The following is a 13,190-nucleotide window of genomic DNA, read 5'->3' as shown; positions in this document are numbered from 1 at the left end:
TTAAATTCTTAGACATCTTAGATTCCTTTTGACTCTCCTTTTGACTGTATGGACATGGAACAAGTTCTTAAAATAATTATTTTATTTTCATCTGAAATTTCTTCTCTTGCCTAGCTTAATGCATAAGCCCTAGCTTGCTCTAGTGACTCTTAATTTAAGCAAGATTGCAGCCTACTAACTTTTTCTTTACTGTGTTATGTCTGAGGAAGAAATATTTAAATTGGTGTCTTTTCCAGTTCCTTGATGGTTCTTTACCACACCCAGGGCCAATAAAATATTGATGCAATGGTAAAACGGAAGACAATCTAATGATTCAGTTAACTCAAAACTGTAAAAAGCTTTTGCCAAGTAACAGTATTTAGAAGGACAACTCAACACGTTATGGGGGTAGATTGACATGCAAATATCCATCACACTTTATTAAGCAAATTAAAAATAGATTTAATCTTTAATATGTGTCCCTACAGTATAAAATTTACTGGATTCAATTGTTGATTATGTGCTCAGCAGTTTAGCTAATTACCTTTGGCAGATGCTTGATGCATATTAATTTGGGATCCCACGTCAATTGTAACTGTCGTTGGTTTGTAATCCAGCCTCTACTTCGCATAGCTGAGCAACAATACAGGTGTTCACTTGAAATGCAACCACAGGCAATTCTGTAGGAGACACAAGGTGGTTTCCTGGGAAGATCCCTGCACAATGGGGTGGGAGCCTGGATTCTCATGTTCAGCAACCACATAGGCTGGTTATTTATGTCACATAATCCTGCCAGGCACATCTGCTGCATAGGAATGCCATGTGAGTAGGGGAGCCATTATTAATTATTACCACAGGGGACCAGAAGGGGAAATAGCTCCTTAAGCACACTTCTGGAGTAGCCCCTAACTAACATTTGTTTGAAGGAAAAATATTAATTTGATAAAAACACTTTAGGGAATTAAAAAGCATGATGATCCTAAATGTTAGCGAGAGTGTGGAGCAACTGGAATTCTCATACATTGCTGGTGGGAACATAAAATGGTACAACCACTTTGGAAATCAGTTTGAGAGGTTCTAAGAAAGTTAAACATGCATTTATAGTATGATCCAATAGTTCCACTCCTAGGTATTTACATTAGAGAAACAAAAACACAAGCAGACACACAGCCTTGTTCATAAATGTTTATATAACACCTTTATTCATCATAGCCCCAAACTGGAAACAACCCAAATACCCACTAACAGATGAATTCATGAACAATATACCATATTCATATAAGATATGGAAGGGAATACTATTCAGCAATTAAAAAAAACTGAACTACCAAGGCATGCAACAAAATGAATGAATCTCAAAAACAGTATGCCAAGCAAAAGTAGCCAGATACAAGAAGAGTAGATATTGTACGATTCCGTTTCTGGACTCAGACAAATGAATCCAGAGTGACAGAAATCAGGGTAGTGGCTGTCTAGGGCAGAGAGTTGAGGGGAAATTGATGACAAAGGAGAGGAGGGAACATTGTGGAATGATGAGAAGGTTCTATATCTTGATTGTGGTGGTAGTTTCACATGTGTACACATTTGACAAAACTCATCAAACTCTGTGTTTAAAATGGGTTTATTTTATTATGTGTAAATTATATCTCAATAAAGTTGAATGAAAAAATGAACACATACACACACTGGGAAAGCAGTGACAAATATGAAGTTGAAACACCCCAGGCTGGCTCTTAGGTGCTAACAAGGTGATAGACCTTCCCAGATTGGTGCCTGTTTTGGGGGTAGCTCTCCCTTCCACCAAAGTTGAGGTCCTGACCTAATTCTACTCACAGGCTGATTCCTTTTTACAAAAGCCTTGCTACACCTCTGTGAGAATGACGATGGATATGAAAGCACTTTACAAACCAAAAAGTGCTACATCCAATCAACAAAGATGGCTAATGCTGAGGCTCCTTGTCTGCCTGCTTGGGGTCCTGGCCTGCCCTTATGGCAGCTTTCCAGGAGAAAAAAAAAAATGATGGAGAGACATCCCTCCTGGGCCTCCAAGTAGACCTAGAACCTGCAAGCATTTCCCTTCCCTCTCTCCTTTCTCTCCTCAGCTGAGCTCCTCTCACTTCTCAGAGCAACAGTCCTTTGATAACCTGTAGAGGAATCATGAATAAATGGATATAAAGACAGCCTTCCTTAACACACACACAATTTTTAAAATTAAATTAATTCTTCCTTGTGGCATCATAACTAAGAGCTCGGGTCCCAGGGTCAGACTTCATGTGTCCAGAGACCAGCTCCTCCGCACTTGCTGGCTGAACCTATAAAATCCTTTAGCTTCTCTGTGCCTCGGCTTCCCTGTTTGTGAGAGAGGGGTGGAAATAGTACCCACACCACAGGCTGATAGGAAAATTAGTCAATGTCCTTAATACAGTGGCCAGCCCAGAATAAGAAAGTAACAACTGAGAGCTAGAAATTCTACAGGATATTTTTGTTCTGACTCCCCATCTTCTCTCTGAATTTTCCTTAGGATATCAGACAGCATTTTATCAACTCCACAGAAACCCATCCAGACTCTAGAGTCTGTAAGAGGAGGAAGTTCCCACACACACTCAGCCTACATTGGAACTTTTCTAAAAATACCAGTTACATAGGATAAAATGGTGGGGCACAGCCACACCTCTAAGTTTTAGTTTCCCAATCTGAGTTGACGGTGTTATATTTTATCTATACTTACTTGAGAAGCCTGTCAAGTATGCTGTAATTGTATGAATAGACAGAAAGGTCCAGCCACATGCCAGGGTCGAGAAATGTAGAAAACTGGGTGCTCTAACAAGCCAAGTAGGGAATTAATAATATATTTAGAATTACTAATAAAATGCCTGTCAAGCAAGCGGCAATATGTGCGCTACAAAAAAAAAAAAAAAAAAAAAAAAAAGCCTGCCTGCTGTGTAGGGTGCGCACTCTTCCTGAGGAGTATATATTCTTGGAAATAAAATGATTCACCCCCAGATGAAACTTCTGTTCCCTGGCATTTTCCCCCTAATTTTTCATTCATTTGTGTATTTTTTTTACATTCCCTCATGTAGCTCCACCAACCCTCCCAGACGTCAGTGGGTCAAGCAGCCTCCCAAGGCAACCTTCTGCACCTGGCTCACAGCCAAGCATCCATGTCTCAAAGTCCCGTCCGGCAGGCTTCCTCTTCTTCTTCCTCATCCTCCTCTTCTTCAGCTTTGAGCGTGGGCCAGTTAGTCAGCAGTAAGTATCCTTTCTGGCTCGGTTTAAATCATGGTGGCCTTCTTGTTGCCTGTTTGCAATGTCTTCCTTCTTGTCTCTCTCTCACTCTCTCCTGCTCTCTCTTTCTCTCAACCCTGCACAGGAATTTCCTGGCACTGCTAGGTCAATATTGAGAAGAAGTCCGTCCCCAGGACCAGATGGTTCCCTAGGGAAGCAGGCCCCCAAAGCACACTCCCTGAATTAGTGGCTATCAAGGACCGGGTTCCATCTTAAGTGGTTGCTGATGTGCTGAGTCAGTCCTGCCACTTCAGAAGGTAGCAACTGATCAGTTTTCAGGGCATGAGCCACATAGCTCACAACTGAAATAACCAACAACAGGCACTCAGCTGGCAGGTCAAGCTGCTTTTCTGTGTGTTTGAAGTCCCCTGCCGTTCTATTTGTAGGTGTCAGAGGAAATAAAAGAGAGCATGCCTGTGGGCGGGTGGGTGTGTGCGTACAATAAGCCACCTCTAGTGGCATGTGGGGGAAGCTGCATGGGCTGGAATCAGATAAGAAATCTCTGAACAACCATTCATAAAATAGGATAAGTCTGCAAGTCTGCCTCCCTCAATAGCCTATATATATGTATATATAGTTTTTAGAATGGTATTTGGCCCTAGAGATAGATAGTATATTTATCACATGCAAATAACAGCATGTTAACATGGATGGGACAATGGTCTGATTTAATGTCAGTCACCTTTAATACAGTTTTTACTTATATATAAAACTGTGGAACATGTGCATAGATTACAATTCACCAGGGACCAAAAATCCAGTAGCTATGGATGCCTGCGTAGGCATCTGTGCCATAAAATGAGGACATGTGAGGATCTGTGTTTGGTCAAGTGTCATGAATGACCTGTTATATCAGGAACAGTAGGATCCTCACATATCATGGGACAATTCTTAAAACAAAATGGATGGTTGCCATGACCTCCCTGACAAGTAATCCTCCTCAAAAAAGAAAAATAATTACATACATATGTGTCTATATTCAATTATACCGATAATTAAGGCAAGAAAGATGCTTGTGGGTGGGGAAGAAAATGGAATGAGGCATTATGGAAAGATGTTAAAATGTCCAGGTAGGTCGGGCACAGTGGCTCATGCCTGTAATCCCAGCACTTTGGGAGGCCAAGGCGGGCAGATCACCTGAGGTCAGGAGTTCGAGACCAGCCTGACCAATATGATGAAACCTGGTTTCTACTAAAATACAAATATTAGCCAGGCGTGGTGGCATGCGCCTGTAATCCCAGCTACTCAGGATGCTGAGACAGAAGAATCGCTTGAACCTGGGAGGCAGAGGTTGCAGTGAGCCGAGATCGCGCCATTGCACTCCAGCCTGGGCAACAAGAGCGCAACTCCATCTCAAAAAAAGAAAAAATGCCCAGGCACTTCACCAGACTAGCCTGGATGCTGTTGATCTTAAAAATGGGTCAACACCAGAGTTTCAGGATACATATGCATTTTCCATCAACTGTATTTTAGGTTGTTTAGATATACAACCCTCTCCAGAAACTCTAGTCTGACTTGCATAAAGTTAAGGATAAAGTGAATTTAATTATAGCCAGATTTCCCCTAATTAAAAAAAAAAAAAAAAAAAACTTTTCCTAGGGAAGAGTCAAACTTTGTTACAACTCAATATTCTGTATAAGTTTCTGCAAAATACTCCATTTCTAAATGGCAGCAAGGTCATAAATTTAGAATAAACTGTTAAGCTTTGGTCCTGAAAGAAAAGGAACCAAAGTTAAGCATCTTACAGAGAAGAAATAAGGTAAATATGAAAAAGAAGTACAAACAACCTCCTACTAATACAGTGTTTCGCACAAGGTAAATAGTTAATATGTGTAAGATGGACAGAAAGATGAATGAGTGGATGGGCAGACAGCAGACAGTCAGATGGATGAAACTGGGTTCTCTCTAGTCACTTGTCACAGCTGGGCAGTGAAGGATTAGCCTTTTTCAGAAATCAATAACAGAGATACTTTAATGGGCCAGATGGAACTTTCATTGCACAGTGGCCAGTGGGACATATAAGTTCTAGGTTTATGATGAGCGAACCATATTACATATCCTTGGTATGAAATATATAGACTTGGAAAAGAGAGACTCTTTTACCACATGCAATTGAAGGCAGAAACTTCAAACCCATATGCAGATATTGAATGACACCATGCTAGCTCCACAGTTGTCTCTGCAGGCCAGGAGAGTCTAACAGTACCACTAGGAGTCGCACTTTGCCCTAACCCCTTGCTGGACTTAGAGTTGCCACAAATTTTGAGCATGTTGTTTAGTTAAATCCCTTCTGTCTCAAAACCAACTACAGAATGAATAGTACATGAATCATATCACTCTGGTTCCATAATTTGCTATGATGGCTCACAGAACTCAGAGAAATACATCTACTGGTTTACTATAAAGGATATGATAAAGAATACAGATGAACAGCTAGATGAAGAGGTACACAGGGCAAGGTCTGGAAGGATTCCAAATGCAGAAATTTCTGTCCCTGTAGAGTTGGAGTGCACCACTCTCTCGGAATGTGGATGTTTTCACCAACTTGGAAGCTCTCCGAATTCCATACCTTAGTGATTTTTGTGGCAGCTGCATCATGAAGACATGATTGGTTATTAATTCAATCTCCAGCCCCTCTTCTCTCCCTAAAGAATGGAGGTGGGGCTAAAAGCTTCAAGCTTCTAATCATGGCTTTGTCTTTCTGATGACCAGCCACTATCATGAAGCTATCCAGGAGCCCCTAAGAGTCACCTCATTAGAACAAAAGATGCTCCTATCATCCAGGACATTCCAAAGGATTTAGGAACTCTGTGTCAGGAAGTGGGGTGAAAGACTAAATATTAGAACAGAAGATGCTCCTAGCACCCCTATTTGTTAGGAAATTATAAGAGTCTTATGAGCTCTGTGCCAGGAACCAAGGATGAAGACCAGGGAGAGAGATATATATATCTTATTACATCACAATATCACCAAAACTTTGGTCAAAACCATGGCCAATGACTCCTCCATGTCGTTGTCAAAGACTGTCATCCTAGTGTTGGCTAACCTGCCATATGCCAGATGAACTAGAATAGGTGGATCATACAAAAGTCTTGCCCACTACAAGCAAGAGAATGCTGGGTTAATACCTTAGTAATGATGCAAGATGTTCATATGCAAAGAATAACATGTCTGGGCTCAGAATGACCAAACATGCATACTTATTAGAAACTCTGCACAATACTTATTTATAGCACCTACACACCTTGCCTTGTGTTAAACCTTGCTCAGTCTCCATAATCATCAGAGGTAGATATAGTTTTTATAAGCAGGGTTTTTAGAAAGTCAGAAGAAAAGTCAAACAAGTACTTGACAAATGTCCCAATTAGGTTTAAGATTTACAGTGCACTGTTTAGAAATAGGTAGATTTAGGGTTTTGATTACTTGCTGGATTTTTTTCCAGTATACATTTTCTAAACACCTAAGCTTGATCCTTAGACAGCAAATGACTTATAGTTAGTTCCAGAAAAAAAAAAAAAAAACTATAAAGTGAACTTAAAAGTTGCATGCTGATGGCATATAGCACAGTGAAACCCCTGATTCACAATCCATGCCATTTTCTACATCCCAAAGAGGTCACCATATTGCAAAAATACTGTTCTCCCAAATTGCATTGCAAACTCCCAAATGGCTTCCTATTTCTCAGAAATATGTGGTAAATATGCCCATTATTTGCTGTGAGAATAGCACTAAAAAGCAGACAGCTATTTACATAAGATAGTTAATTAATTCATACCTTGGGAAGCTTCTTTAAAGGTGTGTATTACTCTCATAAAAATCCCACAAATCAGGAATCATAGAAAGATGATGTTGATGCATGGTGACTATTCAACCCATTTAGCAGCACCTTACACTGATGCCCGGGCTAAGAGTGGGAAGGAGCTAAATTTAAAAAACAAACAAACAGGAAAATAAAGCAAAACTCTGTCCTGACTGATGCATCCTGAGCATTCAGTTCAGTATGTGCCCAGTGACCACGCAACCAGATTCTACAAAGCAGGTTTGTTTTCACACAGTTTGCATTTAGCACCCATAAAAATCTTTTTTATTTTCAGTCCATGCATCCCAGGCTTGATTTTGGAAACATCATCATTATATTTATGAGTTACTGCCAATTTTCAATGCCATGTTAGCCTAAGTCCCCAGGCCAGTTAATTCCTCTATAAGTTGATCAAGTGTCAGACTCAGGGTGGACCCTGGCCATCATTGCTATTACTTTCTGGCCCTGTCTTTAATATATCAGGCTCATGTAATCTGGAGCAAACTTCTATAAAAGATGTCATTTCCTCCATCCTCCATAGAAACCCGAGATTGAGTTTCCCTAGAGCTGGTTAAAAGCGCTGGATCCACCTTGTGAGAGATCTGAGGATTTTACCTGAAGTTCCCATCAAGGTGGCCTTCAGATTCATCCTTAAAATGAACCCAACCTCCCCAGAGCCAGGAGAATAGATGACAGAAAGCCAGACTGACCTATCCCAGGACAGAATGTGAAATTCTGAGCTAAGGGAGCATTCTAGGGAGGACTCTATTTATCACAATCACCTCTTATTTCCCCTTTTCAAGCCGAAAAGTATATATTCCTTAAGGAAGGGAAACTATTCTCCCAGTGAAACAACTTCAAGAGTTTAAGACAGAAACTTCGGGATTAAAAAAAGAGCATTAGTCTTTCGATGAATTCAAAACATCTTACAGACACCATCTAATGAATTCTCCCAAAGTGTGAAGACAAGTCCCACATGTAGTAATCAGGGTAAAGCTAATGTTTATCTAGAAGTGGACCCCATTTTGAATAGGAAGACTTTTGTAGTCTCAGAACCCATGGAGCAAAACGGTAACAATAACATTTTGCCATCTGAGTTTTATGGATAAGAACACTAATATAAAGAAATCTGAGTGTTCACCTCTGGCAATCAACAAATTTTGCAGAGAGATGCTACTTTGTCCAATAGACCATCACCCTGTTTAAATTTCATAAGAATTTCTGTTTTATCACGGAGCTAAGTAGAACCAGGAGAAAATACAAGAGTGGAAACTGTCAGAGGAAGAAGAAGGAATTCAATTTCCTGGTGGAATAACTCTTTCTTGGGGGCCTCATGGAAGATACTGGGCTCAGTAGCCCAGGCTCCCATTCCTCCGAGCTTTAAAGTGAAAGTTTGATAATCTGCACAACACCATCAATGCACACAGGCTAAAAGTCCACAGCTTCCTTTTCAACTCTGATTATTGTCAGTGATCTGACAAAAAGCAGCCTCCACGATCACACATACAGATTTAGTTGATAGTCTCAAGGAACTAGTAAGGACACATAAACAATAGAGACAGCAGAGGAAGGGAAGAAAGATTAGAGGACACATTTACATAAAATGTCAGCCCAATCCTGTGCCACTGTCTGGTGGCAACACAGGCCTTGGGACTGGAGTAGACCATGGAAACCCTTCCAGATTAAAGACCTGCCCCTCACATACTGGTTAATCCAACTGAATCTAGCTGATCTAGAGATGGGGCTAATAAAGGCAAAAATTTTACTTTCTCAGCCCGCTGATTCCCAGATCTTGGCCACTCGCCATAAGTAGTGACAGTGGGGTAAGGAAAGGGCCAGGGTGGGATGCCTGCTCTGGATCCCCTCCTCAACAGACCTGCCTGGCCCATCAGTCCTATACAGGTGAGAGAGCAAGTTTTCTGCGTAGTGAAGCCTGCTGAATAATGGTAAAGGATCAGTAAAGACAATGGCACACAGAGGGCACCACCCCCAGACTTGGTCAAGCCAGGGCCACAAAGAAAGATTTCTTTCTGTAGTTGTCAGCAGATCCCCTGCATCAGAATCGCTTGTGTTACTTGTTAAAAATGCACATCCCTGGGCCCAAAGTGGTGACTCTTATACCTGCCAAATTAAGAAAATCACCGTCCTAAAAGTGATATTGTTACATGGAACATCTCCGGCTTTCCATTTTTTCAGTTTCAAACCTCCATGCTCACACCCTTGCAAGACTGCCAAACCCTTCTTCCCTCTCTCAGAGAGGCCAGACCCCTCTCTCACTGTACCATTCTGTATTCTCTGCTCTAAACCAGAGTTTCTCAGCTATTATTTTATTATCACCCCACTCCCCCTGCAAGAAGCATTTTTAGGTGTTTTGTTTTGTTTTGTTTTTATCTTAATTGCCCTACTTCCTCCCTACCCCACCCCCCCAAAACATTTTAATACCACAGATATATCACACATCTGCTCTGTTGATGTACTATGGCCCTTTGGGGGACCACACCATTGTACCAACACTTTTCCTGCCTCCCCCTCAGAACCAGTATCAGCCTCATTGGGAACGCATGCTTTAAACGCAGGGCCACAAAACGGGCTGAGCAGGTTGGAGGCTGGGTGGTGTGAACATGAGAAGGAGCTGAAGGAGCAGCCAGAATCAGTTCCAGTCCACTGGACACTACCAAGTGCAATTGTACATCCGGGGCAGTCAAATCTTCTAACATTTCAGAAGAATTTGGAAAATGAAGATTTTCCTTTAGAAATAAATGTTTACATGTTAGCAAGTAACTTTTTTAATGTAAACACTAGGAAAGCTGAGTTTTATTTGCACGCTGCCCGTTTGCAACTTTTGCTTTAGGGATTTTTTTCACGGGGAAAGGAAAAAAGGGCTCGAGACAGCGACTGCCGAAGTGAGCTCCCACAAGCCTTAGCGAGCCCGGAAGCAGCTCCAGGCTGATGTGCTTGTGGGGTTTGGGATCCAGAGCGCAGCCTCCACTAGGGACGACCCGAACAAATCTCATTAGCCAAGGGTTGCCTGCCTTCTGGGAGTAGTTTGGGAGAAAAAAACAGGATTTCCATTCATCTTAACAGTCAAACCAGTTTTATTGTCACTGCCCACCCCTGCCCCACCCGTGCTCATAGATTCTCAATGTGCTACACTGAAATATTCACTACTCCTAGCACGAACTCCTGCTTCACCCTACCAACCTTACAGGTCCCCACGGTGCCCTACTCCTCCCTGCATTTCTGCCTGTGTGCACGCTGTCACCACTGACCAGACTATGTGGCTCCTCCATTCTCTGAAAGCTGCCCATTGGGAAGACCTAGATGAATCCTCCCTCCTCTCCTCTCTCCTGTCTCTGCACACCCAGTGTGGATGTCATACCATTAGTTCTTGATTATACTCTGCCTGATACTTTTCTCTAATTGTTTCTTATGCATTAGCATCGGATGCCAACCCCCTATAGACTGAAAACTCCATAGAGGCTGGAACTGATATTGCCCCTCCCTCTACTCCAGACTCCCAGAAGTTACTTTTCAAAAATACTTAGACTGATTGCAGTAGTTGTACCACTTTCCAATCTTTCTACAACAAAATTATGAGTAACGACATTCTAAGGACTTTTTTTGTTGTTGTTTTAATGTGAAGATAAAAGACAATCTATACCTGTTTTGCTGATTCTGTTGACAGAGTCCATTTTCCTTAGGCTGGAGAAGATCCCTCCCCAGTAATGAGAAAATCTGTACATGAAGCTCCAAGCTCCCCACAGATATTAACATCTTTATTTAAAAGTCCTTAAAAATGGGCATTTGGCATGCAAATGTTCTGGTTTTGTGGGTTTTGTTTTGTTCTGTTTTGTTTTGTTTTGTTTTGTTTTGTTTCACAACAACTAGAGTTTCCATAGTTCTCAGCCCAGAAGAGTAATATAGTCTGCCACAGTCCTTGGACAAGTACTCAAATTTACTGAAATTGATGAGCTATTGTGCAGAAAAAGGAAGAGAAAAACTTTTCACCTTAGTCCGAGGAATGAGGTGAAGAACAATAGAGTCAGCTCACAGGGAGAATGGCTTTGCTACAGGCAGGATTGAGTAGCACTTTGAAATCTTCCACCATCCCCAACCCATGCTGTCTCCAGCTTGGTGTACGCTTTCATTTATCCAGGGATCAGTAGCCAGGGGGGGAAAAGTTTCATTCTCCAGCTGTTGTGTCATTTCCCTTGATAAGTCCTAAATTGACCGCGTTATCCGGCACCAAAGGAGCTTTCCTGTGGTAGGCATTTTTTATTATGTGCCCTTTCAGGGGACAAAGGCATCTGTGTCAGTAAACTGCTATGGGGGGAAAAAGACAATATCATTCTCGCAGTTTCATAAGCATGCTCTTCTGAGGGACTAATGTGAACGTAAGAAATTAGGCAACATTATCATCTGTTAGCCTAAGCTGTTAGCCTGGCTGCTTTGGCGATCAGGTGAAGGAAAAATACAAAATACTATTTTCTTCAAGAGCAATTTTTAGCATTAAATATACTAATTAAAACATTTCAAATGGAAACCTTTCCCTTTTTATATTTTTGCACAATATTTGAACATATTTATGGGCAAAATGGAGTTGCATCCCCATAGCAAGTGCCTCCCAGTGCTGGCTGTTATTTGTTAAGCCCTAAGGAACATGCTCTGGCATTGGGGAAGTGGCAGTGTGAACAAGCTGTGGTTTTATCTGGGACAGAAACATCTCGAAGGATGATTTGTGGAGGTGTAATGAGTTGAGGATGGAGTCTTAGGTGTCTCACCTGGGAGACAAAGCAAACATTCTCTGAGGTTGGTTTCCTCACTGCTCTGCTGTTAAAGAGAGCCACTTTCTTATAAACCGTAATAAACAGATATTGCTCGGCTGTGTGTTGACGTATTGATCCTATTTTTAAAAACATCTCCACAGATCCTCAAACGGCAGCGGGTGAGGTGGATGGGGTTAATCTGGAGGAGATCCGAGAATTTGCCAAAGCTTTTAAAATCCGGCGCCTGTCCCTTGGCCTGACCCAGACTCAGGTGGGACAGGCTCTCAGTGCTACAGAGGGCCCCGCGTACAGCCAGTCGGCCATCTGCAGGTAACCCGCGCCTGCATGCTGTCACCTCTTCTAGCCGGCCTGGGCCTCGTTTGTCCTTGCGGTTCAGCTTTTCTTCGTCGGGTGGGCAAAGCTGGAGGGGCAGAGAGTGGGAATAAAGTTTGGGGGCAGCTATACGTTGGGACTGGTGATCTTGATGCAAACGACGCTGCTGAAGCAAATTTGGGGGTCCTGGCTTGATAACTCCTGTCAACTCACAAAGAACTTCCAAGGCAGTCTCATTGGAAATACACTACCCCGGGGTCAGGGGCCTTCCTCCTGAGCCCACACTCCTATGCAGCTGAGAGCCACCGACTTTGTCTGCACATAGGTATTCTGAGCAAATGTTGTAAAGCTGCCATTCCTAATTTGTGTTAACGCCTTCGCTATTTCTGCCCAGAGATGGCTATCAGGATTTTCCAAGAAAACACACATTAAAAAAAAAAAAATTAACTATCTTGTGACCTTGAAGGTTTTAACTTGCCTTCCCAGACACAGCTTTAAAGGCACATTTACAAGAAATAAAAAATAAAAGAAGCGGCAGCTGCTTTAAATGGCTCAGAAAAGGGTAGTGAGAATCTGGCCTAACCTTGCTCATCTCCCCCAAATTAAATAAATGAATAACAGAATCCGGCCTTGGTTGTGTTCAAGTTGATCCGGGTTAAGTGGTCAGAAGCAGGCCCCATGCATGCATGTGTGTGTTGCACTAATCCCATGTTTATGCATGAGGTAACAAAGGCACTTCGGTAAGAGCTTTTTCCTCTTGGGCAATACCTTATGAGTTCTCCTTCATCAGGAAAAGCCAAGAAACCAACTCTAAACTCATTTAAGTGGATTTTGTTCTTGGTGATCCATGAAATGCTGTCTTTTTATCTGCTCTTTATACTTTTAATGTATTCCCCAAAGGACGGAAGTGTACTTTTCCTGCAGTTTAAGACTAAGGTTATAAATAACATCAGTATGGGGTAGTAGCTTGCAGCTCACATTTTGCTCAATGATTTTCCATAAAACCCATTGATTGTTGTTAAATACAA

At 41.9% G+C, this 13,190-nt stretch overlaps 1 protein-coding gene and 1 long non-coding RNA gene across 4 annotated transcripts in view; one reads left to right on the top strand and one right to left on the bottom strand.

Moving 5' to 3' along the window:
- Positions 1-13,190, bottom strand: part of LOC129060664 (uncharacterized) — an 89,722-nt gene that overhangs the window by 10,349 nt on the left and 66,183 nt on the right. For both annotated transcript variants that reach the window (XR_010140734.1, XR_010140735.1), the window contains one exon: positions 524-659. This is a non-coding gene — a long non-coding RNA (uncharacterized LOC129060664). The remainder of the gene's footprint in view (positions 1-523; positions 660-13,190) is intronic.
- POU6F2 (POU class 6 homeobox 2) overlaps positions 1-13,190 on the top strand; it is a 434,029-nt gene that overhangs the window by 414,098 nt on the left and 6,741 nt on the right. For both annotated transcript variants that reach the window (XM_054560568.2, XM_054560567.2), the window contains 2 exons: positions 3,060-3,228; positions 11,991-12,159. In XM_054560568.2, coding sequence (XP_054416543.1) covers positions 3,060-3,228; positions 11,991-12,159 — 338 coding nt within the window. The remainder of the gene's footprint in view (positions 1-3,059; positions 3,229-11,990; positions 12,160-13,190) is intronic.

Source organism: Pongo abelii, chromosome 6 (assembly GCF_028885655.2).
Source record: "Pongo abelii isolate AG06213 chromosome 6, NHGRI_mPonAbe1-v2.0_pri, whole genome shotgun sequence".
Taxonomy (NCBI): domain Eukaryota; kingdom Metazoa; phylum Chordata; class Mammalia; order Primates; family Hominidae; genus Pongo; species Pongo abelii.
The sequence above is the reverse complement of the archived record's forward strand: the minus strand, read 5'-3'. Positions and strand labels throughout refer to the sequence as shown.